At 40.7% G+C, this 16,219-nt stretch overlaps 2 protein-coding genes across 2 annotated transcripts; both read right to left on the bottom strand.

The window, feature by feature from the left end:
* Window positions 1-150: 150 nt before the first annotated feature.
* Window positions 151-5,035, bottom strand: LOC128724219 (uncharacterized). The gene is made up of 6 exons (XM_053817985.1): window positions 4,995-5,035; window positions 2,647-2,717; window positions 2,267-2,383; window positions 1,962-2,196; window positions 1,191-1,907; window positions 151-994 (listed from the first exon to the last, which is right to left on the bottom strand). The coding sequence occupies exons 1-6, from the start codon at window positions 5,033-5,035 to the stop codon at window positions 199-201; spliced, it is 1,977 nt and encodes a 658-aa protein (XP_053673960.1). The 3' UTR covers window positions 151-198.
* A 3,551-nt stretch (window positions 5,036-8,586) lies between these two features.
* LOC128725593 (zinc finger Ran-binding domain-containing protein 2) lies at window positions 8,587-9,906 on the bottom strand. The gene is made up of 3 exons (XM_053819351.1): window positions 9,818-9,906; window positions 9,357-9,655; window positions 8,587-9,292 (listed from the first exon to the last, which is right to left on the bottom strand). Exons 1-3 carry the CDS (start codon window positions 9,904-9,906, stop codon window positions 8,664-8,666), a joined length of 1,017 nt encoding a protein of 338 aa, XP_053675326.1. The 3' UTR covers window positions 8,587-8,663.
* Window positions 9,907-16,219: the final 6,313 nt, after the last annotated feature.

Genomic DNA, 16,219 nt, shown 5'->3' with positions numbered 1-16,219 from the left:
CTTCATAAACAGCTAGTGGATTATTTGTGAAGAGCCTGAATCCACATGTTGGACTACTTTTCTACTTAATAACCACTTATCGGATAAATCAAGGTTAACAAATCATCGTACTTTTTTCAAATGTTTAATGCTCAAATAATTCCATCGTTGTAGTGTGGATACAATCAGACGTTGATATTATCAGCGATGGACGCTTGTTCAATAGAAATGTGAATCATAGATGGTTGCCGGTTCCGCCCATCGTGTAGAACGGTGCTTCGCGGGTGCGTTCAGTACGACGAATGATTGCGTTCCTGTTTTCAGTTTTTCATGTTTCTTAAATGGTTTCGTCGTGGGTTGAAAAGTCGTTTTGCGGTACGTCGGATTCGCTTCTATAATTCTCGTGCGATTACGCACAGTGTGATCACCTTTCCGGTGCAGATCTTTGTAGAAGATGATCGGTTCGTTTTCACGTTGTATGGCAATGATAGGTGATTTGGCTCGTCGGCCATGCTTTGCTATCCGTACAGGCAAATGCACCGGACTGCCAGTTCGTCCGGTCTGTTTGGTGTCCTTTACTACTGTGCTACCACCAGCAGCAGGAGTATCCGATGTGCTTGTTGTATTACCGTCGTTGTTGGTGGTTGTGGTGTTAGTATGTCCGGTCACCGTCTCCACATGCACTACGGGAAGTGGCTGATTCGGATCGGTGGACAGCTTACTATCTTGCAGTATTTTTTGAGCTAACAGACTTCCCCTTTCTTTCGGTGGGGATCGTTTCTTTATCATCAATTCTCTTTGCGCCTTCCGGTACTCAGGCTGAGCGACGAAATTTTCCAGCACATCTGGCTTTGAACCTTCGGTGCTCGCAGCGTGAATGTTATATCTGATCGGGGATGGTGTGCGGCGATTCAATCGCCGTTGTGGAGGTTTCTCGTATACGTCCTCCAAGTTGATGCTACAAACTGGTTTCTTCACCAGGGGTCTCGAGCGCGGATAGTCGATGTAAGAGCAGCTAATGAAAAAGATACATTATTTTTACATTTTTTTTTAAATACAGTTAATAACAGTTCTCCAGTTAACAGTAAATAATGAAAATAAATCGTTAGTAATAAATGGAAGCAGGAGAGAATAAAAAAACTGAATCCCATCAAATCTTATGAGTCAACAGTAGTGGTAATGATAAAATGAATGCATCTAAATATACTAACCGATACATTGGGGTGTAATCCATGTCACCCTGCATTGCTAGAAAATTGTCTTTGGGTTTGGCTTTTTCCGGTTTGTTCTTAATATGCGGATTTCGAAAGCTGTAGCTATATTCGGGTTCACGACCAAGAAATTCGCCCTTAAGCGCCAGATTGTCCTTCTGCACGACACACTGTGATCGCCATTGATCGCTGGCACCTCCAGTCGGTAGCTCCCTGTAACTTTCTTTGTACTCCGGTCGAAACTCGATCGTGCCATGCAGACTGAGGTTGTCGAATTTGCGTATCGGGGCGCTCTTGGTGAAGTGGTCGTAGTACTTGTAGCATTCCTTGTACTCAGACGGTGCCTCCCGGAAGTTGCCAGTGAACGAAATGTTGTTAAGTTGTGGCGTCGATCGTGACTTATCAACCGTAAGCGGAAGTCCAAACTGGCTTTTGTACTCCGGTTCGAATGTGGCCTCACCGGTCAGTCTTAGATTGCTGCGGGTCAGCTGCTCCTTATTATGCAACTTGGAGTCCGAGGCACTCAGGTCTTCTTGCTTGCTTTTCTCGCCGCGCTTGCTGCGATTGCGGTACCTGTGGTCCATGCCTTCTGGCAGTAAGTCGTATGGTAAAAACGACGATTTATACTCGGAAGACGCGTTAGCGAGCCCGGTTCCCCGGGCTCCACCATTGGGCAGTTTGAAGCTCTCCTCGGGCCTTATTGGAGGTGGTCGTGATCTGAAAAATGCACTTCATTATATGGATGAATTAGCAGCGAATGAAGATCCGTACTTCACGATCGTGTCCTGCGAATAGCTGACAAACTTTGAGTGGTTCTCCGACAGTCCCTTCATCGTACCCGGAACAATATGTAGCGAGGTGCTACGTTTAAGTGGAACTGCACGATTGCAGACCTCCCGTTGCTGATGCTGGAATCTATCGGCGTACTCTGTTTGCTGAGCGTCCACGGCCGTTGGTAGCGATGGTTCCGATTTGTTGTACAGTGAGAAATTACTTCCAAGATGTCCTGGGGGAGGAAACGTGAGATAATGCAGAGTACAAAACGACCGTTCGTGTATTGTTTGTGATGTTCGTACTGGCGTGGGCTTGCGAGAACTGCCGCTTCCGGTAACAATTTAGCTCATCTACCGTTATGTATTCGTGCGGATGCTTCACGGATATACGTTCCGGCGTGTACCACCAGCTTCCGGTTCCTGGAAGGAACAGGTCGGTAAAAGTGTGTGTTGCAATGATTTGTCAACAATATTGATGGGGTTGTTTTTTATTAACAGTGTCAATCGCTCGGTGAGCTACGGTTTTTTTTTTAAATTGTGCTTTACATTAATTTATCATGACAGTCAATTATAAGCAAGCAAATTCACTGTTACTTCAAGCGTATGAAGTGGTGAAAATGTTCAATCGCCAGCCAATGAGTATTCAAGCAGAGCTTATATTACAATACATCAAATTTACTTACTTCTTCTTAATCGAGGTATGTCCGGCTCCGACACAAAAACATTCCAATCCAGATATTGGGAGCCACGGGATCTGTGAGAAATATTAATCCTTAAATTTGAAAACTTTGATTCATGATTATCTAAATCAAGCTGTTGCGAATCTATCCAGCTTGAGACTTCAACTCGACACTTGTACCGACACAATAGTTTGGCTCTAAGGTTATATTTTAATCAAAAAGTAAGTCATTAAGTCATTCGCCAGGATGTCTATTACAGAATATTCCTGGTTGCACTAACCTTTAGGTATAAGTTGTTTAAATTAATAACATATCGATACAGAACTAACCTCTGGAAAACCTCGTAAGAAAAACTCAAACTTACAGCCGTTCCAAACAAACAAATTTATTTGGTGCGTTCCTGTGCATTGATCCAAATAAACGTTTGAATAACATCGCTAAGCAACATTGCTATTATTTACTACAATCCCGTTGGCAAGGGATGCAAAGCATTGTAACGAATGAACAGTAGCGATTTTTTTGTATTTTTTTCATTTTGAGGCATTTGTTGCGTACCAAAAGCTGCAACCTAATTCATTGATTTATGAAAAGTTGTTTTCTCTTTTGTTTGCTGTTCATGCTACTTATTTTTTAAGTTTTGATACGATTTTAAATTGCTTAGTGATACCATTATTATTTTTGCACTAATTTTATTACACATTGATTTTGCCAATAAAAGCTTATTTGATAGCAGAAATAGCTATCTGTTAACTATGCTGCAACATTTAATACGTTAATAGAATGGAAATTCCAATTGTGCGAATTCTGTTATGCAAACCATTAACGTTAATATCGCTGCAGGAAATAGTATTTTTATCTTTTTTTTAAATATATATATATATATATATATATATATATATATATATATATATATATATATGTATGTATATATATATATATATATATATATATATATATATATATATATATATATATATATTTATATATATATATATATATATATATATATATATATATATATATATATAATATATATATATATATATATATTTATATATATATATAATATATATATTTATATATATATATATATATATATATATATATATATATATATATATATATATATATATATATATTCTTATATATATATATTCTTATTTCTGTATGAATATTTTAATATAGCTAACTTCTTTCCGTTTTGTCGTTCTATTATGCTCAACAATTATTTTATTAACAAGTTAGTCCTTAATTTTCTGTAATAATTTACATATTTGAGCTGCATTTTCAATACCTAACGATATCGTTTATGAGAGAGAAGCAATGATGAATGAGTTATTATTTGTTTATCCTAAAATGTGTGGTAATTTGTATGCGCTTCGTCACTGAATAGAACTTTTAAAAGCTTTGGTTCGGCATATCCGTCTACTCGAAAGTACTTCGATTTGTTGAGCTATGGTCCTTTCTTGGGTTATGGTCTTTTCTTTTTTTTCTAATTTATGGAATCAGTTATAATTATAAACTTGCAGTCATTGAAAAGTTGTAAAATATGGTGTTAATGGCAGTTTCAAATATTCGTAAATTTATTTACACAGGTTTAAGCAAATGAACACTTCAATTCATTATTGAGCTAAGCACAATGTGCTCGCCTTTCCATTTATGGAGTTACATCGTAGTTTTTATCTGAGTCTGTTACACAGAAATAAAGAAGAATAAATCCATAAGATTGTTGATGACGAGCAAAGTTGAATAAAATTCAAATTTTGTTTGCAACTGATTGCATGATTATTTTTTTAACAATTACAGTTTTAAAGGTTCTGGACTTCTGGGGTTAAAAAATTGAGTTGTTATCTAGCGGTGATGTGATAAAAAAGATGTACAACATCAAGTATTTTAGAAAATTTCACGTTGCAAAAAAGTTATTAAATAGCTGGTTTCGATTAGCCTAATGCACAAAATTGACCAGCAGCAGACAGCAGTTGGTTAAGAGAACAGACGAAACTAGCTTTTAAAAGCTTTGTTGCGCAGTAATCAGATGCACTGTTTGGTCGATGTAGCGTAAAGCCCTGTTCCATCCCCATTATCCTTCGGCGCATCGGGGCCTCCGCTTACAAGCCAATTAGCGAGCGGAAATGTTACTTACACGATCGACCCAGATTCATGCACGAATAAAAGTTTGCACAAATTGCATTGCCAATTTGGTGTGACCTTCGGGCCAACGCCGTTGCAGGGTATATTTAGCGAAATAGTCTAGTATAACTTTGCAGGCCATTAGGTCCCACATTCTGGCATAAGCATTTCATGGTGTTGCAAATGTTGCTATTTGGGCAAATGTAATAATTTCGACTTACCTCACCGTGGGTTCATAGTAGCGATGCTTTTGGCGCCCCATTCTGAAAGATGTCAAGGAGCTTTCGGGTGAAAATTTCATTCCCCACCTTTGGTGTCTACTAGACACAACTGAGAATACGCCACGACCAGGTTTACTGTTGGCCGGCAGACAGTATGACCAGAATGGAAAACTATTTTTATCTACATTTTTTTCATATTCTCCGGAACGATTGAAAATGTCACAGAACCCTTTCCACCGAACAGCGCTGAATATTTTATCATCCGAGGGGAACTACTTTACACAGCCACAGGGAGAACGAAGTTATCACAGCAGGAGAACAACCACGGTGGACATGGGTGTGAGGCGAGTTCGATTAATATTCGATAAAGCTATCGAAACACATTCACAGTCGCGCAAGGCTCGTTCACTTGATTATCGCCGTCTAAGCGTTAAATTATCTGCATAAAACATGCTTCGACGGGGTGAATACAGCTGCCCATGCAATAGGCTATCCTTAAGCACAACGCACCACTTGTACTCATTGCATGTTACAACCAAACGAACCACCGTTTATCACTTCATTTGTATACCTTGTTGGTAGCGCTTCGGACTGTAGGTGGACAGCACCACTGCTATGTATCGCCCCTACACACGAAGGCCTGTCGTGGTGGCCATGGCTGGACCCAGAGGGGACTGCAGGTCCTATCCGTGTGGCTGCTAGGGCAATACTAAATCTGGAGTCCACGTTGGACTAGCGACGTCGTTGGAGGTCACTAAAAATAAATTAACACACCCAAGCCAGGGAGAGGTCCCATTACCGAACCATTGTTCGCTTATCCCCATCGCGTACTTCCTTCGCGTTTTCGCAGCGGGGTTTCCAATGGGACGCGACGGAGCTATTTTCCACGCAAGCCGGGCAGTCCAGCTGCTGTGGTCACACACACACACACACACACCCAGGTGCTGGAAGGAAGGAAGGAAAAGTCACGCCTTGACCCTTCCATCTCAAGGCAATCCAACGGTGAACTAATCGTTATTGCTTTCCGTAGCCATCACGCATCGACGCGGAATGTTGGTAGTTGTGGGTGGCAGTGGCAGGATGGCAGGAAGAACGGAAGGGAATACGGAGGACCTTTTGGGGGTTTTGGTACCCACGATGGATACCAGGATGGCGTTCAAATGAAGGATTGTGTAGGGTGAGTGTGAGAACGAAACGCAACTACGACGAGTGACCCGAACGGTGCGACGAAATATTTGCAATTAACTTGTGCTATTTCCATTTTGGTGCTTTCTGGTTTTGCCGATACAATTTTGATACAATAATACGAGCGCTCTGCATGCATACTTCTGCATCAGAACTTCCACCGATGACCACGGTCATTCTACTAATGGAATGGTTTTAAACCACTCCCTAAGGATTGACTTACATCTGGTGCTAGTGGGTGCGACATTGTACGTACTTCGGGATCACTGCTTCGTGCTGGCAAAGTATCGATGAAGGACTTGTTCGTGGAAATCATACCTTCGGACGAATGAACATGTAGCTGCGCCATACTACAACGGCGTTGCCCAGGACTCGTTCGTTTACTACGGTGCCAGTGGTCGCGGCAATAATGTAGCATTCTGAAACCAGTTCAAGGCTGCAGCAACAGTTCGTTGGACTGGTGGACTAGAACACGCGCTCCAACACTCTCTTTGGTGCCAGTGGGATGAGTATGGGGGAGTGAATTTTTAGACTGCTAATGTACTTCATTAGAGGAAAACCCAAACGTTCGAAAACACGGGCGTTAGTGGGCCGATAGGGCGTGATGCCGCATATTAGCGACCGGTCACGGTCAAACGTGTGGTAGAAGGGCCCACCGCAATCTGTTGAACAATCTGTGTAAGTGATCCTTTTCGGTACTAAAGTCCACACTGGCAGTTCTGGGTGCTTGGACGAAGGACCTTCGCAAACTCGTTGGGATTGATGAAACTCGTCATCAACTAGCGCCCTTCCGGTGCTTCCGTGGATTTTACGATCGACAGCTAATTTACCATTTTATTAATTAATTACCGCGGAAGCAATGATGAATGGGATATTAATCTGATTCCTTTTGTAACGCTGTAATTAAGCTTTGTTAATCGGTACCGTTTAGTCTCTAAATCACTCTAAAAGTGTAAAGCCTTTTTTTTATTTAAACTAGACAGTTAAGCTCTTCTACGATTGTAATAATTCATGCTGATGTTTACTACCTGCTATTTGTTATTCATGCTGTGAAGAAAGAGTACTACAATTTGGTTGTTCATGTTTACTACGTTGATTATTGCCACGGCTTTCGAGGGCATATGGGTTTTGAAGGTGATCAAATGTTAATGATTCGTACCTTGAACATTTTTCGGGAAGGATATTCCTTAACGCAGCGATTAAATTCGCCAAAACCTGCTAAAACAATTTGCCAAACCTGCTAAAATAAACCACCAAAACATGCGAAATATTTTTTTGCGCTACAAAATTATTTTGTCTTTTGATATGTATAGTACAAAAACTATAATAATAAGCTCCAAAAATGATATATTTCGTTTAATGAAATCTGAATTCGCAGAATGGCATTACAGTGGAAAATGACTGTATAGCATATATTGCTAATACTTCGTTAATTTTTGCCTGTTGTACAAATGAAAAAGATTAACTCTAATGTAATGAATGTGCTCATTCTAATGTAATAATGCCAATGGATGTACGTTCACTAATGTTACGTTTATTTATCATTTATTTCAGCTTATTTTTTCTACAATTTGTTTGGTTTGGAATGTGCTAAAATTGGATTACTTTTGTCTATTTCAATCGAAGTAAAACTGTATTGGATATGATGAATATATTTGGGTACAATATTTATAGTTGATCTTATAGTAAATTTTAGTATTCGAAGATAGCACGGTCTAATAAACTTTTCTTTGAACAGATGTAGCATGTGTTATTCGTCATTTCGGCATTCATGTATAAGTTTTACGTATTACTTGAAGTGATGGAACGGTATATAGAAAACTGCATAAAACTTGTTTATCTGTTACTAGTCTTTGACTCAGTTTTATTCTACAACTTTGAAGAAAACGACAACCACTTTTGAAAACGACATTGCAGTGACCAATTGCACACTTGACTCCGAAAAGGAAGGAAACATTTCACAGGGCCTGAAACATTTGCTGCGTATACACTGGCACAGCTTTTGAAACAATTTAGCAGTATTCTCTCCAATCGAAAAGTTACACAGCAAGTGCTTTATTTATACAGTTTGAATAATAATGTAAACCACATTGTGAATATTTTAGTATTCTTCAAACACTACTTGTTACTACTCATCAGCAGTCATTAATTTTATGAGATTATTATAAAATATTAACATCACAGTCCAATTTTTTCGATGTTTCAATCAAGGATACATTTTTTTGAATAAATGGTCAGCTTATTTTTGGTGTTTATCGTCAATAACAAACATAATAAAATCTTCGATTGTCGGTACATAGAAATATTAGAAAAAACACTTTTCCATTTAAAATTTTGAATGCCATAGTGAAGTAGTGAGATGTAGAGAAAAATAAGCGAACACATTAATCAAATAACAATGGGTCGATCTAAAATATACAAATTTATTTGCCATCAAGATTGGTTATTGACCTGTTTAGTAAACAAGTAAGCACAACAAATGACTTATCTTCTCCAGTTCTTACTCCGGCGGTTGGATCGAGGTGATCTTGATCTCGATCGGGACCGTGAGCGAGAGTGGGAGCGTGATTTGGATCTTGCGTACCGATGAGATGTACTGGAGCGTTTTGAATCTGATCGGCCATATCTAGTCGATGAAACAGTCGATTTTGTTGAGAAGCGTTGATCACTTGAGCGCCGCCGCCGATCCGGGCTGGGTGATCTTGATCGAGTATTTGAACGTGACCGACGATTATGTGATGGTTGTTTGTGGTTGGCATTAGAGCTTTTCGCAGCCGGTTGCTTTGCCACCTCGTCGTCTGATCCCCACAAATCGTATTTGGAGAGATCCTCGTTGTCCTCATCTTCATCGTCCTCTTCATCATCATCGTCTTCGTCTTCCGGAGAATCGTCATCGTCTCGTTTTCGCTTCTGCTGTTCCTTTCGTTTTCCACTTTTCAATTTATCCTCCTCCTCAGAATCACTCCTTCGCCTTCGCTGTGTTTGCCGTTCAGCTTGTTCCTTCAATTTGGTTTTCCTTTTTTTGCGACGACCAAACTCGTCGTATTCATCGTCAGACTCTACGCGATCCTTGTATTCAACCACACCTCGATCGTTATAACCACCGCCATATCCTGGAAGGGTACGCAAAAAGTTAGTTGTAGTAGTAAAAGGACTCCATCGCCCAGTATCACCTACCTGTTCGCTCTTCCACGTCGCAAAAACGTGGGGCGCTGCAGATGTTGCATGTGTGCCGACGGGCCCAATTTACATTTGCGCATTTATTGCATTGCCAGTCTTCGGCACTGAACAGTCCGCGCGATTTTTCCGCTGCTGCCTTACCGATTTCCGTGCCAACTTTCTTTTTGCTTCCAGCGTTACTGCTACCGCCGCCATCTGAATCGCTAGCCGTAGATCCATTCTTCGAGCCACTGCTGGGACGTTCCTTGCCACACCGATTACATTGGCTTCGGCGGGCAAAATTTAGATTTTTACAACTACTCGCGGATGGTGTTGCGGGACAAATAACACGTTGTTATTCCGCCGGATTCCGGCATAGACCATTTCACGGAAGGATGCATGGAGGAAGCCAAAAACGTTAGATCCCAAATACTCTTCAAATGTGCTTTGTTAATATATTGCCAGCGGGGTTTGCTTACTCGGGCTCCGGACAAATCCAATCGCCGTTCTTATTATTGGATGGTCGCTTTCCATCGGATTCGGATTTGACAAATCCGGCTGTGCTCATTGCATTTACCTGTACCAGCACCCCCTGGGGAATGGGTGAGTCGTTTCCGTTTGTCTTTCTGAGTCAAGCCTGTCAACAGTGAAAGCTCTGGAAGGGAAAAAACATGTTAACGAATGCGTAACACATATTCTGTGACTTATTTGTTGTAGGCTCTTCTTTCACAATTTCTATTACCAAGCGAAATTTAAAGCCCTTCATTTATTACTATTTAATTGAAACACAATTTAGACTCGTTTTCTAGCTTAACTTCACTTTGCAGCTTTACCGATATACAAGCTAATCTCTCTTCTTATTCTTCTTTATCTGTATAGAATATAAACTGAACCTGTAAGACAATTCAACTGATTCCGTGCCTTACCAGCGATACTGAACTACCGGTAAATATACTAACCTGAAAACAACGGTTAACCACTTGAGATAAAAACCTTCATGCAAAATACAACATTATAAGTCACGAAATCGTCGCAAACAAATTTACCGACCAAAACAATCGCGAATCCAGCGCACACCCACACATACGCACTTTGACATTACAGACGTCAGGAAAGATAGATCGATAGAACCTTTTTCGAATAAATGCTGTCAAACGTATAGCCGTTATTACAATTGTAGGGCTTTTCACCTAAACCTAAAAAAGTGTAAAATAAATGTAGCTATATTTCGTTAACGACCGTGTGCTTTAACCGTATTTTATGTGTATTTTTTAAAGCACATCCTGTTTTCTCCTATCTTTTGGCAATTAAAGGTGCTAAATACAGCTAAATAAAGCGTAAAGTGAATATAGCTTTGGAACGTTGTATATGTGTTGAACAAAGTAGACGGATGCATTTCAGAATACAAATTATAATACCCAATCAAGTATCATATCAAGCATCAATCATATATCTTCCATAAACCAACAGTTCCATAAACCAACAGTATGATTGTATCTGGATTGAAAGGCATTTCCTCCCAACAGACACTTTGAGCCTTATCCCGGGCTAAGATCAAGTTACAAAGCCTGGTAAAAGAAAAGCTTAACGATTGAATTTTGACGAGTATCATAGCATCTTATTAACGGTTAAGTGAAGTTTAGAGGTCGATCTGCATCTTTGTGCAAGTATGAAAAATTTTGTTTTGTAATCATGAATGTTTTTTTAGCTTCCCTTAAAAGAGGAGCTTTCGTATGGACTACTACACAAAAAATGGTTCACACTTGCTCCTCTTGATTTTTTACGGAGAGAAAAAATGGAGCACTGAAAACCAGGGTAAAGTAGAACTTTCAGATAACCTTCTTTTCAAATCATCAAAAAGCAAATTAAGAATTATCACAAATGACATGCAATATTAGTAACATTCAGAAATAACATTTAAAGTTTGACGCCCCAAAAAAACGAGAGAAAAGCATAATCCTATATAGATTACTGGAGATTACCACTTCTCACATTTAAAAACCGCTTTAGAATAAAGACGACCACCGATATGGTGTGAATTTATTACTTATGCTTATGGTTTCATAAACACAAAGAAAGATTGAATTTATGCTGGTGACAGAGTTCTAGATGCCATTGCTAAGAAGAAATAATACTACTAGAGAGAATATGAGGAAAATGTAGATGATAAAAAAGATTGAAGAAAGAATTTGGTAAGGGATAGTTGTAAAAACTGGGACCAATCAAAAAATAGCAGGAAACTATTGCAAAGAAATAACTTCCATTAGATTTTTCATACAAAATCAATAAATATTTACAATCTTAGCAAATCCTCTCTTTAAATATATTCCGTATTTTTCCTATTTTATTTGACCCATTGGTATCTTCAAATTTTAACTCCTTCGGTCTGCATCGGTTCACTCAACTCACTTACTCATTCCCAGTTTAATTATACCTATGTTGTTCTCATCGCCTAGCATACCAGTTATAAATCACTTTTTTCAACTGCCATACATTCTACCATTTCTCTCTTAATGTTAACACTACTGAAACTCTTGTTTCAATCTCTACCCACGCCTATCCTTGATAAGTTCAAGCCAATATAACTTGTCTAGTTTCTTGCCCTCATGTTTCTTTCTGTTTTATGCCATATCTACCTGTAGCCAATAGGACCTATGTGCCATCATTCCAAGACTTTGAAAATCTCTGAAGATTCCGTTACTGCTTATTTTATCCTCAATCTTTATTTCCAGCTATCATATCAATACATCCTACTCTTTTCATAGAGCAAAGAAACATGTTTTCAGAAACCACAACCTGTAGCATTGATCTTCGTTTTCATCCTTTTCTGAATTACACAATCTCACTCAGGAACTATCAACAAATTCTTCCCGTTTTTACTTCAAACTTTTTTACCCTTTATCAGCTACCACTTTTTATGTATCTTATTCTAAACATTTATGCTACCTCATAATAATGGCTAATATATGTATTGCTGTATTCGACTCAGACTCAGAAGCTCTCTGTTGCAAGTTCCTTGGCTTAGACACTATGCATGAAGGTGCGCACTTCAAATTAATAGAGCCATTTCTTGTTATCATTTCAAAATCTTGTTTTTTCTCTTCAAAATCTTGTGGTTTTCAAAATATTTCAGATAACTGCTAAAGAAGTTCTCTAAGAAAGTCTTTCTTCCATCCTTTGAGGAAACCAAAATGTGAAAAGAGTAAAGAGAGGTTTGCGAAAAATGTCTATCAATTAATAAAATTATTTGAATTTTTGTATGTAGTAAAAAAAGAGGTTATGTACCATATTTCTTGTGAAAATTGTATATTCGAACTTTTGAAAATAGAATATATTGTTATTTTTTTGGCAAAGATATTGCACAGGAGCTCCCATTCTATAGTACGATTAAAGCAATGAAATATCAAACATCAATAATCTGGTGCCAACATTGGTGTAAAGTTTCGTTTTCAAAGGATTAAAAAAAATAAAGTATCTAATCTGTATCTATTTATTGATATTTTTTTCAATTTAAAAAGAATATTAGAATGGAAGTTTTGCATTATACTTGTTTTCTCTCATGTTAGTACTATTGCCTGCCGTTTTCGAAATTTTTGAATCATTATCATACACCAATGAGGAATTTTTATGTGGTACAAGTCATTAAAAATAGTTCCATGAAATACTTAAACTGTTACTTATTGCGTATGCCACAATACATGTCAAACAATATGCGATTCGATACCTTTACTTATCTTTTCTCAACAATAATGTAATGTTTAAAGAAAGTTATACTGCTTGGTTCTCTCGTAAAATCCGCGCGTCACCTCCGCAGCCAGAAGGCTGCCATTTCAACGGTTTGAAAATTATTGCACACCATAAGTTGATAATAAACTTTTACCAGGATTATCTCCACTGACAAGCGCCGGCCCGCTTTCGTTCGCCGAACCGTGTCGCTTACATAGCAGCTATGATACATGCAACTGGTTAACAGGCAGTCCTTGGCCGCCCGGTTTCAGTTTATTGGGGTTTCCCCGTCCTCGTCCCATGCCGAGCATCCTTCCGGTGCCGGGAGCGATAATTGGTGGTGATTTTTCACGACCATTAATAACAATCATGCTCGTCTCCGTCGGGATACGTTGCCGAACGAAAATAAGCAATAGCTGGCAGCGGGCTCGAAGCAGTCGGCGAATTAGATGGTATCGATGGTGAGGATTCTTATCGGGTGTATCTTGCACCGAGCTGCGCCATCGCTCCACAATGGACGTCCTAATGGAGCAAGTGAGACAACGACACACCATGTATCGCTTGGCCCGTGCCAGATGAAGCTGCCGGTCCAGAATCTAACCTCAACACCGGATCCACACGAGACGACTTAGCAGAATACATAGAAGCTCATAGCTCATCGGGGGGTATGTACCGCACCCGTGCCATGCCTGTATGTGAGGTGGGCAGGTGCACAAACAAACAAACACACACCCATACACACGCGTTTGCGAATGGCCGATCCGTCTGTGATGTCTGTGATGGGCGCCTAAAGGCCAAACGAACTATTTGCGAAGCAATAGGTGGCGTCCCGATATTTGCCCAAGCGCGCTGCAACAAGGAACGCAATCTATTTGCGCTCCTGTCACTCAGCTCGGTCCGAGATACTTTTAATCTATAGTGCATAATGCTCGGCAAATAGAGTTAGTCTTCGCTCATCCTCATACTGGGCGCTGTTTGGGCCATCATCGGACGGAACCATCGCACGCCAGCGTGACCGCCAGCGTGGACTCGCCATGCGTGATGTTTTCCACCGCTGTCTTTAATCCTTTCTTCTCGGTCGAGATGGATGTGTATGTGTGTGTGGCTATGAGCTTTTTTTCACTCTCGCTTCGCTTGCGGCTTGCTGTCCACGAAATTCACGCTCAATCTTTTCGGAGGTCGACGAGCGTCCCAGTTTGCGAAGGCTTTAGAGTGGCAAGTTTTGTTTGGCAAGCTTACACCACCACTCCCCCCCCCTCCACCCGGCCACTGCCTCCTCCCACAGGACGATCGTAGTCGGGTCTTATCGTGGTGTGGATGTGCTCAATGGTGGACCAGTCCACTGCACGTCCTCGGATGGGCTGTGCGAGGTTCTGATCCGTTTGGTTTCCCGCCGGTGCCTTCCGGGTGGCTAGAAATGGTGCTGGCTTAGCATACACACAGGCGCAATGGGAACGCGTACAGATAAATGGATACATAATGTCGACATCTTGATGGTTTCGCACACACGTATTAGGTTTCCCGGAGTTGCCGGTCGACGGACGAGCGAGCAAACTCATCCCTTTTCCAACGCAGGCCCAACGGTGCCCGGTCTAAGCATTCATCTCCAAATCTCCCGCCTTTTCCAAATCATCAGCCGGCCGCTCGAAACCACCTCCAGCCTTGATCTTCTCGCTTGGGACGAGCTTTCCGGCCCATCCTTCACGCGGTCCTACTGCGAAGGACTTCAGCTCGTCCGTGGAGGTAGAGTACATACGAGCCATCCCGAGCAAGGGCCACGCGTACATAGCACAACGGGGACTCACATTTCCGAATGGAGTCAATAATGCAAGGTAACGAAATTTGGAGCATCATGCCGGCCCGATCCGGCTCGAGCAAAAGGCCGTTAGTTGGCACGGGGGCTGTGAAATAATTATGACGTTTTCTCTGCATGACCCTACGCAGGGGGGTTCGGAATTTCGGAAGCATATTTCTTCATGTTCTTTTTTTTCATACTTCTCCACACGTTAGCCGCACTGACGGGTGGGAGCATAATTTAAATGGTTTATCAAAAATGCCCTTTTTTGTGGCAAAACAAGCATCCCGAGCAAACACACACCTTACACTGGCACGTTGTCCAACGCGTTGAACATGGAAGGGTTCGTGGGGTGCAAAATACAACACTTCACCAAATTGCAAACAACCCCCGCTAAGCAGCCCCGAATCGAATCGGCTCCACATCTTATCGTTCGTATGAAATTTTGCCAATGAGTTCCCGATAAACGTTCGACTGTACATAGAAGGTCGCCCGAGAAGGACGTCGGCGGCGACGTTTGTCTAGCGGAGGGAAAGGATGGTGGAGGGGGCGTGGTGCGTTGAATGGGAGACAGTGTGCGAGTGTGTGGGGGCGGTAGAGGTATCATCATATTATCCCCTCATTCTTTTCACCTCGACAAATGTGTAACATTCTAACAATTTTATCTCTGTATGCTTCGGTTCAATTTCACCACCAGTCGGAGAAAGGAGCTCTTTCACAACATCTCTATCTCTCGCCGGCTCGAGCGCGTCGGTGTGTTTGTGTGCTAGTGCGCGGGTGTGTGCGGCATTCGAGGGACCAGTGGGTGATAATCGTCCAGTAGAGATCGCATGTGTGTGGAAGCAGCAAACGATGAATACGAGGAGGCAAACGGATCATCGAATACTACCGGTAAAACGTATCGTCATCAGCATCGTCATCATCTGCATCATCGCAGTCATTGCGGTCATTGATTTCATCGGTTTTTCGGTATCAGCATGTGTGCACATATACAGTGATGGACGTAATAAGGCTAGACTACGCTTTCGAGCATCGGGGTGTATATCGGTTCGAGATGTGTTCTATCTTCTGGACATGGAAATGGAAACACGACAAAGTGTCATTGAACCTCACAGCATGCCATACAATTATCCTAAAGTAGTGTTGCTTTTTTATATCAAACCATGCGTTGCCTTACTAAACGAACTTGCAGTTGAAACATTTAGAATTTTTGATATGACATTTCCTTACTAAAAATTATAGCAAAAGAAAAATAAACAACGACTACTACATTTTTTTCATAACCTTCATAAGACACCTTTTTTATGAAAAATAGACACCTTTTAACATTTAGTATTACACACATTGAATTATCGCAATA

This window comes from Anopheles nili, chromosome 3, assembly GCF_943737925.1.
Source record: "Anopheles nili chromosome 3, idAnoNiliSN_F5_01, whole genome shotgun sequence".
Lineage (NCBI taxonomy): Eukaryota > Metazoa > Arthropoda > Insecta > Diptera > Culicidae > Anopheles > Anopheles nili.
The sequence above is the reverse complement of the archived record's forward strand: the minus strand, read 5'-3'. Positions and strand labels throughout refer to the sequence as shown.

Bases quoted from the DNA above. Each gene is read 5' to 3' on its own strand.
- LOC128724219 (XM_053817985.1), bottom strand. From the start codon at position 5,035: ATGGGGCGCCAAAAGCATCGCTACTATGAACCCACGGTGAG. The intron at 2,197-2,266 runs GTACGAACATCA...TTCCTCCCCCAG, and splicing joins GTTCTCGCAAGCCCACGCCA to GACATCTTGGAAGTAATTTC. The intron at 1,908-1,961 runs GTACGGATCTTC...TGCATTTTTCAG, and splicing joins TCGCAGGACACGATCGTGAA to ATCACGACCACCTCCAATAA.
- LOC128725593 (XM_053819351.1), bottom strand. From the start codon at position 9,906: ATGAGCACAGCCGGATTTGTCAAATCCGAATCCGATGGAAAGCGACCA. The intron at 9,656-9,817 runs GTAAGCAAACCC...ATCCGCGAGTAG, and splicing joins TGGATTTGTCCGGAGCCCGA to TTGTAAAAATCTAAATTTTG. The intron at 9,293-9,356 runs GTAGGTGATACT...GTACCCTTCCAG, and splicing joins CGACGTGGAAGAGCGAACAG to GATATGGCGGTGGTTATAAC.